Source organism: Bufo bufo, chromosome 5 (genome assembly GCF_905171765.1).
Source record: "Bufo bufo chromosome 5, aBufBuf1.1, whole genome shotgun sequence".
Taxonomy (NCBI): Eukaryota; Metazoa; Chordata; class Amphibia; order Anura; family Bufonidae; genus Bufo; species Bufo bufo.
The window spans coordinates 516615191-516638783 of NC_053393.1; the positions used below are offsets into that span (position 1 = coordinate 516615191).

Here is a 23593-nt window from a genome sequence, read left to right on the forward strand (position 1 = left end):
CTAGGTGTAGATAAAAAACTCTGTCCTCTTTCTATTTTATTACTTCCCACATCTGCCCGGACTATTTTATCCCTAATATTTTCTGCCCGTTTATAGCATATCATGGGTGGCCTCTGGAACTCTCCTATCCGTGGATAGGACTTGGATAATATGTGCCAATGTTGATTAACAATAGTCCTCAGGCGCTGGGACCAAGGATGGTATTTAATCACTAAGGGGATCCTTGTTTCTTTCTTAGTTCTATCCGGTGGTGTAGTCTCAGCTTTATTACGCTATATTTTCAATAGATCAGGGGGGTAGCCTCGCTCTCTAAATTTATTGGTCATATCGTCTAATCTTGTTTGGCACATATCCCTATCACTAACGATCCGTCTAACCCTCTGGTATTGTGAATATGGGATAGATTCCTTGATGGTTGCTGGGTGACTACTTGAAAAGGACAGCAAACTGTTCCTATCAGTTGATTTCACAAATAAATCCGTCTGTATCTTACCTTCTTTGTCCCTAGTCACCCAGGTATCCAAAAAGGAAATTTTATCAGAACTATAGTGTACAGTGAATTTAAGTTCATCCCAGATGGAATTTAAATACGTGGTAAATTCCGTAAGGGATCGGACGTCGCCTCGCCATACGCAAAAAATATCGTCGATAAATCAACGCCAAAATATACAATGTTGATGATATAGAGGGTTGGAGTAAACAAATTGACACTCAAAAGAAGCCATATATGTATTTGCGTATGGCGGCGCGACGTTCGATCCCATCGCGGTCCCACGGCACTGCTGGTAAAAAGAATCTTGAAACAAAAAATAATTTTGCTCAAGGACTATTTTCAAAAGTTCCAGAAAAAATTCCTTTTCTGCCTTTTTGTATGTGCTTGTGCCTAAGAGACCCGCGACTGCATTGATTCCTTTTTCATGAATAATAGATGTATAGAGACTGCACACGTCTAAAGTGACGAATATGCAGCCTTCATCCACCTGGAGAGAGCTAATTTCAGATAGAAAGTGGCCAGTATCTCGGATATACGATGGTGCTAGTTTAGTTAGAGGGGTTAATACCCTCTCCAAAAAAATAGCTGGATTTGAAAGTATGGAGTCGGTGGACGCCACTATCGGGCGACCTGGTGGATTAATTAGTGACTTATGCACTTTTGGTAGAGTATAAAACACCGGGGTAATCGGATGTTGATTTATAAGAAAGTCCCCCAATTTGGCGTCCACCACTCCATTCTCTTTGGCTTTATCTACCACTCGCTGTAAAATTTCTTTGATATGGTAGACTGGATCACTATTTAGTATTTTATAAGTACTACTATCCTGTAATTGTTGTAAAATTTCACTAACGACAACAATTACAGGATAGTAGTACTTATAAAATACTAAATAGTGATCCAGTCTACCATATCAAAGAAATTTTACAGCGAGTGGTAGATAAAGCCAAAGAGAATGGAGTGGTGGACGCCAAATTGGGGGACTTTCTTATAAATCAACATCCGATTACCCCGGTGTTTTATACTCTACCAAAAGTGCATAAGTCACTAATTAATCCACCAGGTCGCCCGATAGTGGCGTCCACCGACTCCATACTTTCAAATCCAGCTATTTTTTTGGAGAGGGTATTAACCCCTCTAACTAAACTAGCACCATCGTATATCCGAGATACTGGCCACTTTCTATCTGAAATTAGCTCTCTCCAGGTGGATGAAGGCTGCATATTCGTCACTTTAGACGTGTGCAGTCTCTATACATCTATTATTCATGAAAAAGGAATCAATGCAGTCGCGGGTCTCTTAGGCACAAGCACATACAAAAAGGCAGAAAAGGAATTTTTTCTGGAACTTTTGAAAATAGTCCTTGAGCAAAATTATTTTTTGTTTCAAGATTCTTTTTACCAGCAGTGCCGTGGGACCGCGATGGGATCGAACGTCGCGCCGCCATACGCAAATACATATATGGCTTCTTTTGAGTGTCAATTTGTTTACTCTAGCCCTCTATATCATCAACATTGTATATTTTGGCGTTGATTTATCGACGATATTTTTTGCGTATGGCGAGGCGACGTCCGATCCCTTACGGAATTTACCACGTATTTAAATTCCATCTGGGATGAACTTAAATTCACTGTACACCATAGTTCTGATAAAATTTCCTTTTTGGATACCTGGGTGACTAGGGACAAAGAAGGTAAGATACAGACGGATTTATTTGTGAAATCAACTGATAGGAACAGTTTGCTGTCCTTTTCAAGTAGTCACCCAGCAACCATCAAGGAATCTATCCCATATTCACAATACCAGAGGGTTAGACGGATCGTTAGTGATAGGGATATGTGCCAAACAAGATTAGACGATATGACCAATAAATTTAGAGAGCGAGGCTACCCCCCTGATCTATTGAAAATATAGCGTAATAAAGCTGAGACTACACCACCGGATAGAACTAAGAAAGAAACAAGGATCCCCTTAGTGATTAAATACCATCCTTGGTCCCAGCGCCTGAGGACTATTGTTAATCAACATTGGCACATATTATCCAAGTCCTATCCACGGATAGGAGAGTTCCAGAGGCCACCCATGATATGCTATAAACGGGCAGAAAATATTAGGGATAAAATAGTCCGGGCAGATGTGGGAAGTAATAAAATAGAAAGAGGACAGAGTTTTTTATCTACACCTAGACTGGGCACTTTTCCTTGTTTAAATTGTGTCAATTGTTCCAGCGTCATAAAGGGTTCATGTTTTTCCCACCCTCACTCAGGTGAAAATATTCCAATAAGGGGCACGTTCACCTGTGATAGTAGATTTGTGGTTTACATTCTTAAATGTCCATGTGGATTATTATATGTGGGGGAAACCTCAATGAGAATGAAGGACAGACTAAGTAAACACAAATCTACTATCCGCAAACAGAATTTATTACTTCCAATACCCCTTCATTTTCATGATAAAAAACATAATATCTCGCAGCTGAGGTATCAGATCATTGAAGGTGTATCATTACCCCGTCGAGGGGGTGATAGAAATAAATTGTTATTGAAAAGAGAGGCTTACTGGATCCATCGTCTTCAGACAATGGAGCCCAGGGGCCTCAATCGTGAGTACAATGTGTCCTGCTTCCTATAAGGCATTCGGCTTTATGCAATCAGATAAATATATTTCTTTCTTTCTTTAGCGTGATTAATCACTGCCAAAATGGACTATTGGACTGAAAATCTTCGCCAGTACAGAGTGGATATGTTTTTGCGAATTTTTTTATGCGAATTTTTTTGCGAATTTTCTAATGCAAATTTTTCATTGCGATTATTTGATATGCGAATTTTTATTTAATGAGGGAGGCGGAGCTCCTCTGATGATGTCAGTTCCTTAGTGTCTCATTTATGTATAAATAGCTGGAGTGTAAGATGTTTCATTGCAGTCTGATGAAAGCACACTTGTGCTGAAACGCGTCACTATGCCACTTGAATATGTGACTGAATAAATCTACATTGTGATCTACATCTGCGAAGTGCCGGTCTTCTTCTTTGAAACGTTTATCTGGACGCCATTCCACGGACACGTGCACCGCGAATTCAAGAAGGTAGTGCCGCCCTGTTTTCACTTGAATTTGCCAGCAGTGACAAATTTCTGTCACCAGTGACATAAAGCTCCACTGCTTTTGGAGCACTTTTCTTTTTCTATTTTTTTCTGAATAAAAAAATTAAATATATATATATATATATATATATATATATATATATATATATATACTGTGTATATATATCAATTTTACAAAATGTCTCAACGGGTGTACAGCGCCGAGGAGGCTTATGCCATACTAGCCTCAGAGTCTGACTCTGACAGTGGAGAAGAATAATCTTTTCTTGTGTATAGCTCTTCTTCTAATATAATTCAGATAGCCTTGGACTACAAGACTCCCGTTTCTGGTCAATTAAAGCGTAACATTTATTTCTTTAGTTAAAAATAATGCGAAACAGGAGAAAAAAAGAAGAAAAAATGCTTTTAAAATTTAGAATTTTTTTTGCGAATTTTCTAATGCGAATTTTTCATTGCGATTATTTGATATGCGAATTTTTATTTAATGAGGGAGGCGGAGCTCCTCTGATGTCAGTTCCTTAGTGTCTCATTTATGTATAAATAGCTGGAGTGTAAGATGTTTCATTGCAGTCTGATGAAAGCACACTTGTGCTGAAACGCGTCACTATGCCACTTGAATATGTGACTGAATAAATCTACATTGTGATCTACATCTGCGAAGTGCCGGTCTTCTTCTTTGAAATGCTGGCAAATTCAGTGACAAGGACTGGTCACAGATAGAAGATAGAGGTTCGGAGGTATGGGGAGGTTTTAAACAGAGTATTTATAATCGGAGACAAGTATGGACGTCCCCAATATTTTATTTTTTATTTTTTTTCCAAATAACGTCTAACTTACCCTAAAACAAGAGCTCTAACCCTGATAACTCCCTAACTAACCCTAATGATTTGCCAAAAACAGGTTACTGACATTATGGACTGGGGTACTGATGTACTGTCACTATTGGCAGACAGCACACAGGTACAGGGGACAAATGAGGGGTGATGAGGGTCACAGGGGACTAATGAGGGGTGATGAAGGGCACAGGGGACAAATGAGGGGTGATGAGGGTCACAGGGGACAAATGAGGGACACTTTTGGAGTGTGTGTGTGTTTTTTTTTTCACAGGTCTAACTTTCACTCTGCGTCCGATTACTTCTCTCACTGAAATGAGAGGATCGAAGGTGAGAGATAGCGTTCTGTACATAACTCATTGTAATTGGTCCACAGTCAGGAACGGACCAATCACAATGAATTATGTACAGAAAGCTATTTCTCATCTCCGATCCTCTCATTTCAGAGAGAGCCGGATGCCAGAAGAGGAGAAGAAGATGTGTGGCGGTGATCTGCGGCCGGGACCACTGCTGATTGGTCGTCAAGGGGGAGCTGTTCGGTCCCCGACACAGTCAGGTAATTTGCGCTTCAGGTGCGCGATCTCGGCAGGGGAGCATTTAAATGAACGCTGTGCATCTACGGCGTTCTCGCACAGTTTTCCCCGCCATACATGCACAGCGTTCTGCGCTAAGGGGTTAAGGACTATTGTGTGTGGTGGCAGGCTGCCAGTATTTTATAGCTACGGCACAAATATTTTTTTTTTCCATCATTTTTAATACATTTTATATAGAGGGTGTCAGCAGTAACTTGTGACATCTGTCCAATACCTTCTGTGTGTCAGGGCCAGAAATTGGAGAAATATAAGTGAAAATTAATATATTATTTCCATCATTTTCAATACTTTTCATATAGAGGGTGTCTGCAGTGACTTGTGACATCTGTCCAATACCTTCTGTGTGTCAGGGCCAGAGATTGGAGAAATATAAGTGAAATCTATTTTCCTTTTTCCATACTTTTACGTACTTTTTCAATATACTGTGCTTGCTGTGAACTGTGACATCCGTGCCACATCTTGTGTGTCAAGCGTGCATATAACGTTTAATATGAAGAAGGCGAGCAGTAAGGGACGGGGAAGTGGCTATGATGCTGATGGTTCACGCAGAGACCGTGGCCCTGGGCGTGTTGAATCTGTGCCTGCTGCCAGAGCACAAGAAAAACAATCATCCACGATACCTAGCTTAATGTCCCAGTTTGCAGGGCGTTGTAGGACAAAACTCTTGAAGTCAGACCAGTGCGACCAGGTGGTCAGTTGGATTGCAGCAGATAATGCTTCCAGTCGGTTAAGCACCACCCTGTCTTCCACCAAGTCCAGTCTCAGTAGCCAAGAGTCTGGTCAACAGAATCCTCCCCCTGATCCTCCTTCCTCCCACCGATGGAGAGTCGGGCCAAACAAGTGATCCCACACTCGGAAATTCCAAGGAGCTCTTTTCATCGCCATCAGGGAGATCTTGTGCCCTGATTTCCAACCTCTTGAGCATCCACAGTCACAAGAACATGACGGTGGGGAACGGCAATTAGTGTTTAATGAGGTAGATGATGATGAGACACAGTTGCCAATGAGTCAACCGCAATTACTGTCTAAAGAGGTTGATGAAGAGGATGAGACACAGTTGTCAATCACTGAGGTTGTGGTTAGGTCAACAAATCAAGAGCATGATCAGAGTGAGGAAGTGGAAGAGGAGGTGGTGGACGATGAGGTCACTGACTCAACCTGGGAAGGTAGAAAGTCGAGCGAGGACAGCAGTACAGAGAGGGAAGGATCTGCAGCACCGCAACAGGCTGGAAGAGGCAGTGGGGTGGCAAAATGGATAAGGCGGGCCACACCAAACAGGCCCGCAACTGTTCCACGGAGCACCCCCTTGCGTAAATCTCCCTTGCCAAGGGGTAGGTGTTTTTTAGAGGAAAGTGCGGACAACAAAAGAATAGTAGTTTGCAAGAGAGGCCAAAATAGGTATTTAAAACAGTTATATAATGTTCCTATTGTTAATAGTGTGATTAGAGCTGTATACTGAACTAGATATACAGTTGCAAGAAAAAGTATGTGAACCCTTTGGAATGATATGGATTTCTGCACAAATTGGTCATAAAATGCGATTTGATCTTCATCTAAGTCACAACAATAGACAATCACAGTCTGCTTAAACTAATTACACACAAAGAATTAAAAGTTACCATGTTTTTACTGAACACACCATGTAAACATTCACAGTGCAGGTGGAAAAAGTATGTGAACCCCTAGACTAATGACAAGAGCTAATTGGAGTGAGGTGTCAGCCAACTGGTGTCCAATCAATGAGATGAGATTGGAGGTGTTGGTTACAGCTGTCCTGCCCTATAAAAAACACACACCAGTTCTGGGTTTGGTTTTCACAAGAAGCATTGCCTGATGTGAATGATGCCTCGCACAAAAGAGCTCTCAGAAGACCTATGATTAAGAATTGTTGACTTGCATAAAGCTGGAAAGGGTTATAAAAGTATCTCCAAAAGCCTTGCTGTTCATCAGTCCACGGTAAGACAAATTGTCTATAAATGGAGAAATTTCAGCACTGCTGCTACTCTCCCTAGGAGTGGCCGTCCTGTAAAGATAACTGCAAGAGCACAGCGCAGACTGCTCAGTGAGGTGAAGAAGAATCCTAGAGTGTCAGCTAAAGGCCTCATGCACACGACCGTTTTTTTTTGCGGTCCGCAAAAACGGGTTCCGTAGTTCCGCGATCCGTGTCCGTTTTTTCTTCCGTGGGTCTTCCTTGATTTTTGGAGGATCCACGGACATGAAGGAAAGTAAAAAAAAAGTCGTTTTGGTGTCCGCCTGGCCGTGCGGAGACAAACGAATCCGTCCTGACTTACAATGCAAGTCAATGGGGATCCGTTTGACGTTGACACAATATGGTGCAATTGCAAACGGATCCGTCCCCCATTGACTTTCAATGTAAAGTCAGGAGTCCCTATTAAAATACCATCGGATCAGAGTTTTCTCCAATCCGATGGTATATTTTAACTTGAAGCGTCCCCATCACCATGGGAACGCCTCTATGTTAGAATATACCATCGGATTTGAGTTAGATCGTGAAACTCAGATCCGACAGTATATTCTAACACAGATATGGGAACGCCTCTGTGTTAGAATATACTGTCAGATCTGAGTTTTCACGATGTGAAAACTCAGATCTGAAATAGCTTTTATGCAGACGGATCTGCGGATCCATCTGTGCGAAAGTAGCCTACGGATCATGGACGCGGATGAGAATCTTGTGTGCCTCCGTGTTTTTTCACGGACCCATTGACTTGAATGGGTCCGCGAACCGTTGTCTGTCAAAAAAATAGGACAGGTCATATTTTTTTGACAGACAGCAAACACGGATCACGGACGCGGATGATAAACGATGCATTTTCCGAGTTTTCAACGGACCCATTGAAAGTCAATGGGTCCGCAGAAAATCACGGAAAACGGAACAACGGACACGGATGCACACAAAGGCCAAAGACTAAGAAAAGTCTCTGGCATATGCTAACATCACTGTTAGCGAATCTACGATACGTAAAACACTAAACAAGAATGGATTTCATGGTAGGATACCACAGAGGAAGCCACTGCTGTCCAAAAAAAACATTGCTGCACGTTTGCACAAGAGCACCTGGATGTTCCACAGCAGTACTGGCAAAATATTCTGTGGACAGATGAAACCAAAGTTGAGTTGTTTGGAAGAAACACACAACACTATGTGTGGAGAAAAAGAGGCACAGCACACCAACATCAAAACCTCATCCCAACTGTGAAGTATGGTGGTAGGGACATCATGGTTTGGGGCTGCTTTGCTGCATTAGGGCCTGGACGGATTGCTATCATCGAAGGAAAAATGTATTCCCACGTTTATCAAGACATTTTGCAGGAGAACTTAAGGCCATCTGGCCACCAGCTAAAGCTCAACAGAAGATGGGTGTTGCAACAGGACAACGACCCAAAGCATAGAAGTAAATCAACAACAGAATGACTTAAACAGAAGAAAATACGCCTTCTGGAGTTACCCAGTCAGAATCCTGACTTCAACCCGATTGAGATGCTGTGGCATGACCTCAAGAAAGCGATTCACACCAGACATCCCAAGAATATTGCTGAACTGAAACGTTCTGTAAAGAGGAATGGTCAAGAATTACTCCTGACCGTTGTGCACGTCTGATCTGCAACTACAGGAAACGTTTGGTTGAAGTTATTGCTGCCAAAGGAGGTTCAACCAGTTATTAAATCCAAGGGTTTACATACTTTTTCCACCTGCACTGTGAATGTTTACATGGTGTGTTCAATAAAAACATGGTAAATTTGAATTCTTTGTGTTTTATTAGTTTAAGCAGACTGTGATTGTCTATTTTTGTGACTTAGATGAAGATCAGATCACATTTTATGACCAGTTTGTGCAGAAATCCATGTCATTCCAAAGGGTTCACATACTTTTTCTTGCAACTGTATATGTGTTTACTTACAGTTCCACCAATTGCAACCATACAATTGTAAGCTACAAATTGCAAGCATACAATTGCAAGCATTCATATTCCATATTGCAATCCAAATTGCATACAACCATACCAGATCATACTCAACCAATCTGCAAATAGTCACTGCTAACTGCATACTGCAAGTAGAACTATTAGTTAGACCTCATATATACCTCTCTAAGAGATCATAAAGTGCTTAAATAACTTAAAGTGAGAGTACAGATACTCAAGAGAGAAATATATCCACCATTTAATGTTGAATGACAAGATTAAACAGTTGAACCACCATCTTATGCATACCGCCATTTTGTGATATATTTTCAACACGTGTTTTGTACATGGACTATCTGCTGCTGAGGTGGCAGTGTTATATATGAAGAAAAGTTGAAGTTAATAAAGAAGTTATTGGAAGCATTTGATGTGCTCTTTAAACCTACTGTTTCCGTAGGACGGCGCTAGAGGAATAACAGAGTAATAATAGTCTGGTTAGACTAAAAGTCACAGATATCAAAATTCTTCTAATGCCACAGCGCAAAAGGCACTTAATAGTGCTGCGCCTGCCACAAATGCCTGGGTCCACAATCTGTGTCTGCGAGTCACACCACTGACTCCTTTTCCCCTATGGTACGTGCTGGCCAATCGCCTGTCGAAGGCGCAGGTGAGAATGCCTCTTGCCCTGCACCTGGACCTTCGCAAGCACCATCAGCGACCACATCCACTTCCCTGTCCCAGCGCAGCGTCCAAATGTCATTACCCCAGGCATTTGAACGCAAGCGCAAATACCCAGCCACCCACCCACCCACAGGTCATAGCACTAAATGCACACCTTTCAAAATTACTGGCCCTGGAAATGTTGCAATTTAGGCTTGTGGACACTGAGGCCTTCCGCGGCCTGATGTCTGTGGCCATCCCGCGGTACTCTGTCCCCAGCCGCCACTATTTTTCAAGGTGTGCCATGCCCGCCTTACACCAACATGTGTCCCGAAACGTCACTCGTGCCCTGACCAACACAGTTACTGGGAAGGTCCACTTAACCACAGATACATGGACAAGTGCATTTGGCCAGGGACGCTACATTTCCCTGACGGCACACTGGGTGAACATTGTGGAATCTGGGAGCGAGTCGTACCCTGGGATGGCACAGGTGCTACCGACGCCGAGAATTGCGGGCCCTAATTCCATCAGGGTTTCCGCCAGCACCTACTTTAGTGGCTCCAACCCCCACTTCTCCTCCTCCGCCTCCTCCTCCACTTCCACCTCCGAATTATCCGCGTGCAGCACCAGTCTGCCGGTAGCTGGAAGCAGTCTAGCACTGCAGTGGGGAGGCGTCAACCGGCCCCTGCTGAAGCTGATATGCTTAGGGGACAAACAGCAAACCGCCGCAGAGCTGTTGCAGGGGATAAGAGACCAAATTGAGCTGTGGCTCTCGCCACTCAGCCTACAACCAGGCATGGTTGTGTGTGATAATGGCCGTAACTTGGTGGTGGCTTTGGAGCTCGGCAAGCTCACACACATCCCTTGCCTAGCCCACGTCTTAAACTTAGCGGTTCAGCGGTTTCTCTAAACCTACCCCAATTTGCCTGAGCTACTGGTAAAGGTGCGCCGCGTGTGTGCGCAAGTCATCGACAGCTTCAGCCGGTCTGTCAATGCTGCAGCAGCACTTTAACTTGCCAACTCACCTGTTGTGCGACGTGAGCACACCCTGGAACTTCACGTTCCACATGTTGGCCAGGCTTTGTGAGTAGCAGAGGGCAGTAGTGGAATACCAGCTGCAACATGGTTGTCGCCTTTCCAGTCAGCTTCCGCTAATCAGAAGCGAGGAGTGGGCATGGATGTCTGACCCCTGTGAGGTTTTAAGAAACTTTGAGGAATCAACACAGATGGTGAACAGCGATAACGCTATTTTCAGTGTAACCATCCCACCTCTGTGTCTATTCAAACGCTCGCTGCTCACAATTAAGGACGACACGTTGCATATGGAAGAGGTGGAAATGGGGGAAGAAGACATAACACAGAGTGATAGCCAGACCACCCTCCGTCCGTCTTCTCAGCGCGAATTGGACGATGAAGAGGAGGAGAAGGAGGAGCAGCAGACGGTTGCCTCCGCTACAGAGGGTATTACCCATGGAAGTTTAATTCCATCTGTTCAGCGTGGGTGGGCAGAAGAGGAGGAAGAGGATGAGGAGATTGAGAGTGATCCTCCTGATGACGACAGCAAAGTCTTGCCTGTTGGCACTCTGACACACATGGCTGACTTCATGTTAGGCTGCCTTTCCCGCGACCGGTGCGTTATACGCATTTTAGACAACACGGATTACTGGGTGTTCACTCTTCTCAACCCCTGCTACAAGGAGAACTTCTCATCTCTCATTCCTCAGGTGAAGAGAACGAGCAAAATGGTGCAATACCAGAAGGTCCTTGTTGAAAAATTGCTCTAAAAATTTCCATTTGACAATGCTGGCGGCAGAGTCCATACTTCCTTGGGCAACCAAGGAGGGGAGACAAGGGGAACACACAGCAGTTCCAACAGAGGCAGGGCAACACTCTCCAAGGCCTGGGACAGTTTCATGACACCCCGCCAGCACCCTCACCCTGATGCACGGCCTAGTGTCACAAGGAGGGAAAAGTTTTAGAAGATGGTGAAGCAGTACATAGCAGACTGTGTCAGCGTCCTCAGTGATCCCTCAGTGCCTTACAACTACTGGGTGTCCAAGCTGGACATGTGGCACGAACTAGCGCTCTACGCCTTGGAGGTGCTGGCCTGCCCTGCCTCCAGCGTTTTATCTGAGCGTGTATTTAGTGCTGCTGGTGGCATTATAACAGAAAAGCGTATTTGCCTGTCAACTGAAAATGCTGACAGGTTGACTCTTATAAAAATGAACAAGGCCTGGATTGCCCGAGACTTCTCGACTCCACCAGAGGAAAGCGGATGAACAAAAACACTTTAAATGTGTTGTTTAATATACTGTATTCCCATGCACCCGTCACCCCTGCACCCCTTCCACCACAAAAAAGGGTATATGGTTAAATCTTCCTTTTCTCATCCTCCTCCTCCTCTTCCATCATATCAACATGCTTATTCGTCGCATATAATGCCCTCGCATATATGCCCTCACATATAATTTTTTACAGGGTCAGCTCACCTGCAGGCCCTCGCATATAATGTTTTACAGGGTCAGCCCAACTGCAGGCCCTCGCATATAATGTTTTACAGGGTTAGCTCACCTGCAGGCCCTCGCATATAATGTTTTACAGGGTTAGCTCACCTGCAGGCCCTCGCATATAATTTTTTACAGGGTCAGCTCAACTGCAGGCCCTCGCATATAATTTTTTACAGGGTCAGCTCAACTGCAGGCCCTCGCATATAATGTTTTACAGGGTCAGCTCACCTGCAGGCCCTCGCATATAATGTTTTACAGGGTCAGCTCAACTGCAGGCCCTCGCATATAATGTTTTACAGGGTCAGCTCACCTGCAGGCCTTAACCTACAATCTTTTACAGGGTCAACTCACCTTCTGATGATGACAGCGAAGTCTTGCCTGTTGGTAATCTGGCACACATGGCTGACTTCATGTTAGGCTGCCTTTCCCACGACCCGCGCGTTATACGCATTTTAGACAACACGGATTACTGGTTGTTCACCCTTCTCGACCCCCACTACAAAGAGAACTTCTCATCTCTCATTCCTCAGGTGGAGAGGACAAGCAAAACGGTGCTATACCAGAAGGTCCTTGTTGAAAAATTGCTCCAAAGTTGATAGGGCAGACATCCAAATGGATCGTCGCCGTCACGGGGACGTGCAATCGCCTAGAAGTTATCTAGAGTCAACAAAGCGGTAGCAGGCCCTCATCTACAAGTCCAGTCTCAGTAGAGTCTGGTCAACACAATCCTCACCATGATGGCACACTGGGTGAACATTGTGGAGGCCGGGAGCAAGTTGGCTGCTGGCACCAGACTTGCCCTCCAATAGATCCTCGTTAACGGAAAGTGTACCCATTCCAATAACAGGGCCGCTTAGGATTGCTGTATTGTTATTTATCGTCACTACCTCCCCGAGTCGGGAGTGGGTAATTGCTGCGCGCCTGCTGCCTTTCTTGGATGCTTGTGCTTTAATAACTTGACCCACCCTCTCTGGGTGGTTCACAATTAGGAAAAAAAAGGGGCAAGGCAACAACAACCAATCAGATTTCAGCCATTGACCTCCCTTGGATGTGGTAGCCTTTTCTCAGGCTCCCTCTCCGGCATCAAACCCTGATTCCCCGTTACCCGTGATCACCATGGTAGGCGCAGAAAAGAACATCGAAAGTTGATAGGGCAGACATCCAAATGGATCGTCGCCGTCACGGGGATGTGCAATCGCCCAGAGGTTATCTAGAGTCACCAATGCGGCAGCAGGCCCTCGTCCCTAATGTTTTAGATGGTCAGATCAGCAGGCCCTTGCTCCAAATCTTTTTGAGGGTCACTAGCAGGCCATTAATCATAATTTTTCAAGGGTGTTTTGGAGTGCAGGTTCCTTGTAATTTTTGGCAGCCCTTTCACTTAGTGCATAGGCTTTATGAGTGTAGGAGTCCCACTACCTGAACTATTGTACCACAATGTGAATGGGGCCCTCCATTATGTGATATACAGGTTGTATCGGAGTACCTCTTCCTTGTAATTTTTGGCAGCACTTGCACTTTATATACAAGTAAATATACAGGAAAGAATGTTTCCAAACAATTTTTCCTCTAAAATCGATTTTATCTTTGGTTTTGTGCATATTTTTGTCAGTCTGTAAAAGTGGCGTACTACTCGGACAACATGGTTCCCAGCAGCGACCTGGAAGTCCAAGATGCATCCAGACATCCTCCCTATGCTGTTCCCGAACCATTTTGGTGGTGTTTCCATCAATTTCTGACCTTTTCCTATGAACCAGGCACCTTCCCCTCTTCAGAGCAGGGGGTGCCTGGTTTAATGCTCGGGTTCTTCCATTGACTTCCATTATTATCTACCGAGCACCCGAGCATACCGATGTGTTCGGCCAGAGCACCTGAGCACTTTGGTGCTCAAACATCACTAACCTGTATTCCTTTAGGTGGTCTAGTTTGCAATCTGTATTAGCTTAGACAGTCTAGTTTGTGATCTGTATTAGCGTAGGGTGCCTGGTCTGGGATCTGTATGAATTTATACAGGTTCTAGTGTCTGGTCTGTGGTTTGAATTAGTTTAGGGGGTCTTTTTTGGGGTCCATATTAGTTTAGGGGATCAGGCCTATATTAGATTAGATTTTCTGTTGTATACGTTATTGTGCCTATACACTGATCACGTTATTCAACATTTGAAAAGAAGGAAGCATAAATTGCTTACCAATCGGTTTGGGTTCTTCCTTTAATTCGGCTCCTGGAAACATGAAAAAGAGTAAAAATGTTAACAGATAATGACAATTGTGTGGCTTTTTAGTTTGGTCTGCAGTCCTGTCATTTCTTTATCCCCTTACTCTAAGCCAATCATAAGGTTTTTTTCTTAAATGTCACCCCTTCCCATATAAAGACAAGTGTAGAGAGAAGTAGGTGCCCTGTTTTGCACCAGCATATGGAGGGAGAGGAATATAGCGTGCACACAACAATATTAAATACTGACATAGCATTTCCTGTTGTGGATTATGTACTTTTTCGGTTTGCCACCTTCTCATATACGTAGTCTGGAGACGGGCCTAGGACAAGGTTGGCAGTGTATAAGCGTACCTTCGACAAATACGAGGACAGGGCAAGGGGAGATAGGGCAATCCGAGAAACAGGCTGAGGTCAGGGCAGGTGGCTAGAGGTCAGAGATGGTAGTCAGGCTGGAGTATGCTGCACGGGTGGTCAGATAGGGAAGACACCTTTGCTGGTCACTAGAGACTAAGAAACCTAAAGCTCAGGCACCCTCCCACTGGGGAAGGTGCCTTAAATACCCAAGGACAATCTGCCATAGGCTGTGGAAGAATTTGAACGGGTAAAAGGAGAAGAGGCGAGTGGGCACATGGTGCACCGGCAGACCCTCAGCAGATTAAAGAAAAGGGGGCACAGCTCCAGACCACCGTTGAAGCTGAATGCAGAGCCAAGTAAGAGATGCGGCAACCGTGCCTGCTCTGGAGAGAAGGGCAGTAGCGGGCACGGGCTGTTATTGTTACATCTATCTATCTACTGTACCTATCTATCTATAGAAACATAGAAAACATAGATCAGATTGACAGCAGAAAAAAGACCACATGGTCCATCTACTCTACCCTTATATTATTACTTCTCTTAGGCTAGACATGTCTTTTTCCCAGGTATGTATAAGTTCACTTACTGTTGATTTCCCATCCACATCTACTGGTAGTTTGTTCCAAGCCCAAACTACTCCTCTCAGTATAAAAATATTTCCTAACATTGGTTCTGATCTCCCCCCCAAACTAGGGATGAGCAAACCTGACCTGCACCGGGTTCAGTGTTCGGGTGGGTTAGAAATTTCGTTATAGGTTCTGTTATAACAGAATATAACGGAATTCGTAGACGGAATGCAAAATGGAAGCCTTTAAGAGGCATTCCGTTTTGATCCATCATAATAGAAGTTTATGGCCAAGCATAACCAATCCACCTGGTGTGAGGAATATAGATTAATATTTACTGTCAGCCATGGTCCCACACCAACCATCTGCTGAAAGGTAGCAGAGGTAGTGAGCTCCACAGGGGGGCCCTGCTTTAAAGCCAGCCAGATGGCAGAGAGCCTCTAGCAGTCCACCTTTGTTTACAATTTCTCACATCCATTCAGCCAGCCAGGAACCCAGCAAATGGAACAGGAAAAACCTCTCTGCAGGGGTCTAGGCCATTCCCCAGTTCAATCAAATTTATCAGACATCACTGAACCGGTGATTTATAAGGAATTATGAATCGCCCTTCCATCACAGACATAAACCAGATGCATATTTGTGTCCCTGTTACCACGATGAACAGGCCCGTGGTCATAGCTTGGTGGTGGGGAGGGGAGATATACCTATCTCCCCACAGAACCCAAATAACGGTACCATGCTTGGACTCTACTGGTAGCCGGAACCCAGGCGGATCCAATGGTCCCAGAACCACCTCTCTGCGACATTCTGGTCTGGAGCCATTAGCCCTAATTGGTTTTGTGGCTCATGTGCTGCCAGCTCAGCAGAGGGGGGTGGACCCCTCTCAGAGGTCGGGAGGGGAGGGGCCGGCTACAGGTTAAAAGGCTTGTGCCAGCAAGCGGGCGTGTCTTTTCTCTCAAGGAGGGTCACATTGTGCCATGTGTTTAGAGGGACTTGCAACCTGGTGACATCACTGCCCTCCATGTGAATACAGCTAAGAACTCATCGCCACCCAAAAGGACTCATCTATCTGGTAAACTGACTTTTGCTCTGTTTAATCTTGTTTGTACCATACCACCTGTATTTGTAACCTCAGACCACTGTAAATATTCTTTGTGTGTATAGTGTTAATTCTAGTGAGCCCATAAGGCGATTAAATATATAATTTAATCTTCTGCTGTCTGGTATCTCGATCACAAATCCCTGCGTCCGTGTTTTGGCCTAGTAATACGCTACTGCGGGTTGGTTTCTTACCTTATATACTCCCGTTAGAGGATCAGGCTTATATCAAACAAGGCGGATAGGAGGAATCTGTGAAAACTGTACCAAGACTAACCTTACCCGCTCCCCCAGGAGGGTGTGATGTTGCGCCTTGGTAACCAGTGACCATACCGTATCTCGTGAGCTCGACTTGGTTGACGTCAAGTGGGTACGAGGGGTGGTATCCCTCACACCTGGTTTCCGGAAAACAAAGTTCTGCATAACGTAAACCAGAGAGGTCCGTTATGCTTGGCCATAGACTTCTATTATGACGGATCAAAACGGAATGCCTCTTAAAGGCTTCCGTTTTGAAGTCCGCCTACGAATTCCGTTATATTCTGTTATAACAGAACCTATAACGGAATTTCTAACCCACCCGAACACTGAACCAGGTCGGATTCGCTCATCCCTACCCCCAACTAATCTTAGATTGTGCCCCCTTGTTCTTGTGTGAGTTTTTTTGTTTGTTTGTTTGTTTTTTATTAACCACTTCCCGCAACTGTAACGCCGAAAGGCGTCATTGCGGCGGCTCCCCCAGGCTACGCTAACGCCAATAGGCGTCATCTCGCGTGAGCCGAGATTTCCTGTGAACGCGCGCACACAGGCGCGCGCGCTCACAGGAACGGAAGGTAAGAGAGTTGATCTCCAGCCTGCCAACGGCGATCGTTTGCTGGCAGGCTGGAGATGTGTTTTTTTTAACCCCTAACAGGTATATTAGACGCTGTTTTGATAACAGCGTCTAATATACCTGCTACCTGGTCCTCTGGTGGTCCCCTTTGTTTGGATCGACCACCAGAGGACACAGGTAGCTCAGTAAAGTAGCACCAAGCACCACTACACTACACTACACCCCCCCCCCCCCCGTCACTTATTAACCCCTTATTAGCCCCTGATCACCCCATATAGACTCCCTGATCACCCCCCTGTCATTGATCACCCCCCTGTCATTGATCACCCCCCTGTAAAGCTCCATTCAGACGTCCGCATGATTTTTACGGATCCACTGATAGATGGATCGGATCCGCAAAACGCATCCGGACGTCTGAATGAAGCCTTACAGGGGCGTGATCAATGACTGTGGTGATCACCCCATATAGACTCCCTGATCACCCCCCTGTCATTGATTACCCCCCTGTCATTGATTACCCCCCTGTAAAGCTCCATTCAGACGTCCGCATGATTTTTACGGATCCACTGATAGATGGATCGGATTCGCAAAACGCATCCGGACGTCTGAATGAAGCCTTACAGGGGCATGATCAATGACTGTGGTGATCACCCCATATAGACTCCCTGATCACCCCCCTGTAAAGCTCCATTCAGATGTCCGCATGATTTTTACGGATGCACTGATAGATGGATCGGATCCGCAAAACGCATCCGGACGTCTGAATGAAGCCTTACAGGGGCATGATCAATGATTGTGGTGATCACCCCATATAGACTCCCTGATCACCCCCCTGTCATTGATTACACCCCTGTCATTGATCACCCCCCTGTAAAGCTCCATTCAGATGTCCGCATGATTTTTATGGATGCACTGATAGATGGATCGGATCCGCAAAACGCATCCGGACGTCTGAATGAAGCCTTACAGGGGCATGATCAATGACTGTGGTGATCACCCCCCTGTCATTGATTACCCCCCTGTAAAGCTCCATTCAGATGTCCGCATGATTTTTACGGATGCACTGATAGATGGATCGGATCCGCAAAACGCATCCGGACGTCTGAATGAAGCCTTACAGGGGCGTGATCAATGACTGTGGTTATCACCCCATATAGACTCCCTGATCACCCCCCTGTCATTGATTACACCCCTGTCATTGATCACCCCCCTGTAAAGCTCCATTCAGATGTCCGCATGATTTTTACGGATCCACTGATAGATGGATCGGATCCGCAAAACGCATCCGGACGTCTGAATGAAGCCTTACAGGGGCGTGATCAATGACTGTGGTGATCACCCCATATAGACTCCCTGATCACCCCCCTGTCATTGATTACCCCCCTGTCATTGATTACCCCCCTGTAAAGCTCCATTCAGATGTCCGCATGATTTTTACGGATGCACTGATAGATGGATCGGATCCGCAAAACGCATACGGACGTCTGAATGAAGCCTTACACGGGCGTGATCAATGACTGTGGTTATCACCCCATATAGACTCCCTGATCACCCCCCTGTCATTGATTACACCCCTGTCATTGATCACCCCCCCTGTCATTGATCAACCCCCCTGTCATTGATCACCCCCCTGTCATTGATCACTCCTCTGTAAGGCTCCATTCAGACATTTTTTTGGCCCAAGTTAGCGGAATTATTATTTTTTTTTTCTTACAAAGTCTCATATTCCACTAACTTGTGTCAAAAAATAAAATCTCACATGAACTCACCATACCCCTCACGGAAACCAAATGAGTAAAAATTTTTAGACATTTATATTCCAGACTTCTTCTCACGCTTTAGGGCCCCTAGAATGCCATGGCAGTATAAATACCCCACATGTGACCCCATTTCGGAAAGAAGACACCCCCAGGTATTCCGTGAGGGGCATATTGAGTCCATGAAAGATTGAAATTTTTGTCCCAAGTTAGCGGAACGGGAGACTTTGTGAGAAAAAAATTAAAAATATCAATTTCCGCTAACTTGTGCCAAAAAAAAAAAATTTCTATGAACTCGCCATGCCCCTCATTGAATACCTTGGGGTGTCTTCTTTCCAAAATGGGGTCACATGTGGGGTATTTATACTGCCCTGGCATTCTAGGGGCCCCAAAGCGTGAGAAGAAGTCTGGTATCCAAATGTCTAAAAATGCCCTCCTAAAAGGAATTTGGGCACCTTTGCGCATCTAGGCTGCAATAAAGTGTCACACATCTGGTATCGCCGTACTCAGGAGAAGTTGGGGAATGTGTTTTGGGGTGTCATTTTACATATACCCATGCTGGGTGAGAGAAATATCTTGGTCAAATGCCAACTTTGTATAAAAAAATGGGAAAAGTTGTCTTTTGCCAAGATATTTCTCTCACCCAGCAAGGGTATATGTAAAATGACACCCCAAAACACATTCCCCAACTTCTCCTGAATACGGCGATACCACATGTGTGACACTTTTATGCAGCCTAGGTGGGCAAAGGGGCCCATATTCCAAAGAGCACCTTTAGGATTTCACAGGTCATTTACCTACTTACCACACATTAGGGCCCCTGGAAAATGCCAGGGCAGTATAACTACCCCACAAGTGACCCCATTTTGGAAAGAAGACACCCCAAGGTATACCGTGAGGGGCATGGCAAGTTCCTAGAATTTTTATTTTTTGTCACAAGTTAGTGGAAAATGATGATTTTTTTATTTTTATTTTTTTCATACAAAGTCTCATATTCCACTAACTTGTGACAAAAAATAAAAACTTCCATGAACTCACTATGCCCATCAGCGAATACCTTGGGGTCTCTTCTTTCCAAAATGGGGTCACTTGTGGGGTAGTTATACTGCCCTGGCATTCTAGGGGCCCAAATGTGTGGTAAGGAGTTTGAAATCAAATTCTGTAAAAAATGACCTGTGAAATCCGAAAGGTGCTCTTTGGAATATGGGCCCCTTTGCCCACCTAGGCTGCAAAAAAGTGTCACACATCTGGTATTGCCGTACTCAGGAGAAGGTGGGGAATGTGTTTTGGGGTGTCATTTTACATATACCCTTGCTGGGTGAGAGAAATATCTTGGCAAAAGACAACTTTTCCCATTTTTTTATACAAAGTTGGCATTTGACCAAGATATTTATCTCACCCAGCATGGGTATATGTAAAATGACACCCCAAAACACATTCCTCAACTTCTCCTGAGTACGTAGATACCAGATGTGTGACACTTTTTTGCAGCCTAAGTGGGCAAAGGGGCCCACATTCCAAAGAGCACCTTTCGGATTTCACTGGTCATTTTTTACAGAATTTGATTTCAAACTCCTTACCACACATTTGGGCCCCTAGAATGCCAGGGCAGTATAACTACCCCACAAGTGACCCCATTTTGGAAAGAAGAGACCCCAAGGTATTTCGTGATGGGCATAGTGAGTTCATAGAAGTTTTTATTTTTTGTCACAAGTTAGTGGAATATGAGACTTTGTAGGAAAAAAAATAAAATAAAAAAAAATCATCATTTTCCGCTAACTTGTGACAAAAAATAAAAAGTTCTATGAACTCACTATGCCCATCAGCGAATACCTTAGGGTGTGTACTTTCCGAAATGGGGTCATTTGTGGGGTGTTTGTACTGTCTGGCCATTGTAGAACCTCAGGAAACATGACAGGTGCTCAGAAAGTCAGAGCTGCTTCAAAAAGCGGAAATTCACATTTTTGTACCATAGTTTGTAAACGCTATAACTTTTACCCAAACCATTTTTTTTTTTACCCAAACATTTTTTTTTTTATCAAAGACATGTAGAACTATAAATTTAGAGCAAAATTTCTATATGGATCTCGTTTTTTTAGCAAAATTTTACAACTGAAAGTGAAAAATGTCATTTTTTTGCAAAAAAAATCGTTAAATTTCGATTAATAACAAAAAAAGTAAAAATGTCAGCAGCAATGAAATACCACCAAATGAAAGCTCTATTAGTGAGAAGAAAAGGAGGTAAAATTCATTTGGGTGGTAAGTTGCATGACCGAGCAATAAACGGTGAAAGTAGTGTAGTGCCGATTTGTAAAAAAGGGCCTGGTCTTTAGGGGGGTATAAACCTGTGGTCCTTAAGTGGTTAAAAACTACTCTCTCTGGAACCTTATTTATGCCTTTCACATAGTTAAAGGTTTCGATCATGCCTCCCCCTTTCCCTTCTTTCCGCAAGGCTATACAGATTAAAAGGGCTGTGCATGGGTTTTATATTGATTACCTATCCATGTTTTTTTACCCATCTGATCTGGGAAAAAATAGAACGTGTCATATTCTTGTCCATTTTACGAACAAGAATAGGCATTTTGGGGCCCATGGAAATTTCCGGGATGCATATGGCTGGCATCCTTATTTTGCAGATCTGCAGTTAGCAGACTGCATAATACATACGATTTGCATGAGGCCTAAAGCTTAGTTGTAATGTGCTCAGACCCACATTGTGTTAATTGATAATGGATTGCCGAGCCTGACTTGTTCATTTATCAGGGGGTAGATGTATTTAAAGATTCTGTAGAGGTAATCTGACATTTATGGTGAAACGCACACCCAGGACAGATATCTGATAACTGCCAAGAGCCAAGCACATGATCAGAACACATTTATAGCCACCAGATGCAAGCATTGAAGGTTTCTACTGAATGAAAGCAAGCAGAGATGTTGAAAACTGTAAAGAAATGACACAGAAAATATAATGGAAAATTTTAAAACATTAGATGCTGGAAAACCTCTTTAATGAAGCATTGTGGTGTGTTGGATCTATTGGTGGGAGTTATCTTTTACTTTTGTAGGTTTGTACCTTTTTGAATCTTACACATCCATTCGAATAAAGCATCACAGTTTAGATCGTTCCACTTTAATGCATCATCAATTATCGTGCAGGACTCCTCCTCATTGTGATCAGGATCCCAAGAATACCAGTTTTGATAATGCAACTAATTAAATAAATAGAAAAACCTCATCAATTAGCTAATAAAAAACAAGACATTTCACAGCATTAATAAATTATACCATGTGCATGTCCCCTGGTCAGGAGGATATATAGGGCCTTTGTTTATCTATATATCTCATATCAATCTATCTACAGTATCTATCTATCTCATATCAATCTATCTACAATATCTATATCTACAGTATCTATATCTACAGTATCTATCTATTGTAGGGATCTGCCCCAATGGTAGCCTTCAGATAAAAACCCAGCAGCAGACTTTTAGCGGTGAAAGCAAAGCAACGGTTGTCTTTTATTCTTGACAAAACAATAAGGCAGTAGACGGCAGTGACCAGCTTGCTCCAGCCGGCCTTAAAGAAACAATAAAGTCCCGTATCTATAGCATAACACAGGTATGGTTTAGCATAGTACAGAAATCCCCACTGGGTGTATGTTGACCTCGCTTTGTCCTCAGTCTTTCAGGCACTGCCACTCCAGTTCAGACTCTGATCCCACACAGCACTCCACAGAGCTCCACTGTCAGAGACAGGTATACACCACCACTTGACACTGCTGGCTGTTTTGTAGGCCAGTCAAGACCCGGCCTGGAACGTGAGGAGTAATCACCCACCCAGCACTATAACTATTCCTAGTAAGATCTGTCCCGGATCAGCTATACTAAATAAACAAAATATAAACCACCTACTGCCGCTGACACATCTGAAATACTGGCTCCTACTTCACCAAGGCCAGGGACCTCAGTGACACATATCTACCATCAACGATGGTTCCTTGTGCCTTCCTACATAACCCCCCCCCCCCCTCTGCCCAAAGCCGGGGGTCTGGGCAACTTCAGCGAACATGCAGTGTACTCTAGATAGGGCATCTGCATTCCCTTTCAGCTTGCCCGGCCTATGCTCGACAGAAAATCTAAAATCTTGTAGATCCAGAAACCAGTGGGTGACCTGGGCATTGTTACCCTTTTTCTCCCTTAGCCATTTCAGAGGGGCATGATCCGATACCAGCTTAAATTTCCGCCCAAGGAGGTAGTATCGAAGGTAATCGAGTGCCCACTTAATGGCCAAGTATTCTCTCTCAATTATAGAATACTTCCGCTCTGCTGGGGACAGCTTTCTGCTGAGATAACACACAGGATGTTCCTCCCCATTTATGACCTGAGATATCACTGCCCCTAGGCCTACCTCTGATGCATTTGTCTGAATTATAAACTCTCGGGAGAAGTCAGGAGCTACCAAGACTGGCTGTCTATAGAGGGCCGACTTAAGCTTCTGGAAGGCCTCTTCAGCCTCGGGCGACCACTTGATCATGGCAGACTTTCCTCCCTTTGTAAGGTCGTCAAGGGTACTGCTATTTCAACGAACTTGGGGACAAATCTCCTATATCATCCAACAATGCCAAAAAATGCCTTAACCTGTTTCTTGGTAAGTGGGAGGGGCC

General features: G+C 44.3%; 1 protein-coding gene across 1 annotated transcript in view; it reads right to left on the reverse strand.

Annotated features, from left to right (window-relative positions):
- The window catches only part of LOC121002869 (macrophage mannose receptor 1-like), a 300143-nt gene that overhangs the window by 171154 nt on the left and 105396 nt on the right, over positions 1-23593 (reverse strand). Inside the window, exons 11-12 of the mRNA XM_040434498.1 lie at positions 22004-22139; positions 14301-14333 (exon numbers count right to left, since the gene is read on the reverse strand). Of these exons, the coding sequence (XP_040290432.1) occupies positions 14301-14333; positions 22004-22139 (169 nt within the window). The remainder of the gene's footprint in view (positions 1-14300; positions 14334-22003; positions 22140-23593) is intronic.